We start from the raw sequence: 2,199 nt of genomic DNA on the forward strand, positions 1-2,199 counted from the left end.
CGAGCAGCTTGTTGACTGTTTGTAAAGTCAGTACGAGCAGCTTGTTGTTCTGGATCAGTCAGGTCTTTAGGACGCAGGATTCAGAACACTGACAGGTTGAACAGACTGAACCGTCTGTCGGCTTCCTGACTGGTTCTGTTCAGGGAACAACTGCTGCTGGCTTTGCTCCTCCTGCTGTTTGTTCAGAAGCTGAAGAGTAAATCTATGAAACGAGTTCTTTTACTCACTGAACATCCTTAAACAGGAGCAGACTCTTGAATGGGCATCTACTGAAGTCAAATAAATAAAGTTTCTTACAGCGACGCCCTCCTCTCCTGGGAACCCCGGGTAACCCTTCTGTCCGGACACGCCCTGTTCACAAAGACACACAACACATGTACACACGAACACACAACAAGTTGGATTGTTCTTCTGAGCATCTTGTTTGTCTCCTGGTCTTTAATTTTCAGTGAATTGAAAAGGTCTGGAGGTTTAACAGATAAATACAAGAGCTGATGCGTTCTAACTTATCCAACAAAACACAACAACTGCATTTATAAATTCATGCTCCACTAACTCTGGGGGACAGTGTCCATGTCCTCCTTGTCTCCTCTGAGCTCGTCACACAGTTGAATAGAAATGAAATTTGTTTTTAGGAGACTTCCTGTTTGGACGGCTCCTCCCAGCAGCCCTCGGGCTCAGACTCCTCTACTCTAAGGCGTCCAGAGGAAATATGTGTCACTTTGTGTAACCGAACACGTGGACCTTTGACCCGGAGCTGCTGAGCAGAGCCATCTGTCTGCCTCCTTCAGACACATGTAGTGTTTTATGTTGATGCTGAAAGCCTAAACATGTGTGTGCTCCAGTCACCTTTGGCCCCAGGGGGCCCCGGGAGCCTCGCACGCCTTCATGTCCTGAACATTTACACATGACGCCGCAGCACTCTCTGTTCGACACGCCGTCCTGCAGGCAGGAAACCAAACACCTTGACATCAGACAGGGAAACATCAAAACCTTTTCTTCAGCACCCTCAGCTTGGGCCATAACACAATCATTTCAAAGCAACTGTACAATGCTTCATCATTTCTTATCTGGCAACCCTCCCTGCATGGAAACTACACCGTTTCCATGTAAACCTGCAGAAATTTAAGTGTGATCCGGCTCATTTCATCAACTGTCTTTAAACACACAACACACCTGAACAGATGAGCCACAGTTGACGTGTCTCCTGACTTTGTCTTTATGATCTGAGATCTTTTTTCAGCTGAAAGCTTTCTTGATTCAGACAAGTTCTTAGTTTAATGACTGCATTCGTGGCTTTCCACCGTTCTCAATGATCAGATTTGATCTCTTTTTGGATTTGATCGATTTCAGAGGAAAGATCGTTCTCTCTGTGGAAGCTGCTGCTTGAAGAAACGTTACTTCCTGCAGCGGTGTAGGACTCACGATCTGTTTGAGGATGTTGCTGCCGATGCTTGGCATGCCGATGCTCAGAGGAAGTTTGTATCCAAACCCTCGACCAAACTCCACCATCTGCAGCTGAGCGCCGTCTCGGACTCCTTCCAGAGCCACGACCAGCAGAGCGCTGACTCCTGCTCAAAAACACCTTCAGCTACAAGTTACTGATTATTATCCATCTGAGGTGCTTATTGGACTGTTCCTGTGTTTACCAGACTTCCGCAGGAGTTCAGATTCATGCTCCAGAGTCATCACGTCGTCATCGAGTCCATCGGAGAAAATCACCAGAACCTGAGGAGAACGTTGGTCACGTTAACAAAACAACAGCAGCTACAGGAAGACACTCTGTCTTTAAGGTAAAGAAGAAACAAACTCATTTTCAATAAAAATAAACAAAGGCTTCACATTTCTGAGGAATAAAAGCTTAAATCAGCCAACACTTCAGCTCCGGCCAGGATCCTCTCAGTCCAGACTTCAAATGATTGGTCTTCAAACAGAAAGCCTTCGGGACCAGGAGGACAAACATTCTTCTTCTCCTGCTGATTATTATTTATTAAAACACTGGAAACTTGTTTGTGTTTGGTCTGAAGCACAGCAACAAGATGCACAAAATGTGTCAACAACTCTGTACGATCGGCTAAAAATGATCTAAAATGATCAGCTGTCAGTCATCCCTGAAATCTGGTTCCTACCCAATCCAGAACATCTCTTCATAAAGATCGTAATGTTTTATACGTGAGTAAAAACATTAAGATCGTAATG

The 2,199-nt window shown here is 45.2% G+C and overlaps 1 protein-coding gene across 1 annotated transcript in view; it reads right to left on the reverse strand.

Annotated features, from left to right (window-relative positions):
- The window catches only part of col6a4a (collagen, type VI, alpha 4a), a 54,835-nt gene that overhangs the window by 4,977 nt on the left and 47,659 nt on the right, over window positions 1-2,199 (reverse strand). Inside the window, exons 11-14 of the mRNA XM_037676500.1 lie at window positions 1,650-1,728; window positions 1,426-1,571; window positions 850-942; window positions 298-351 (exon numbers count right to left, since the gene is read on the reverse strand). Of these exons, the coding sequence (XP_037532428.1) occupies window positions 298-351; window positions 850-942; window positions 1,426-1,571; window positions 1,650-1,728 (372 nt within the window). The remainder of the gene's footprint in view (window positions 1-297; window positions 352-849; window positions 943-1,425; window positions 1,572-1,649; window positions 1,729-2,199) is intronic.

The sequence above is a fragment of the Nematolebias whitei genome, chromosome 5 (genome assembly GCF_014905685.2).
Source record: "Nematolebias whitei isolate Nwh7 chromosome 5, NemWhi1, whole genome shotgun sequence".
In the NCBI taxonomy this organism is placed as follows: domain Eukaryota; kingdom Metazoa; phylum Chordata; class Actinopteri; order Cyprinodontiformes; family Rivulidae; genus Nematolebias; species Nematolebias whitei.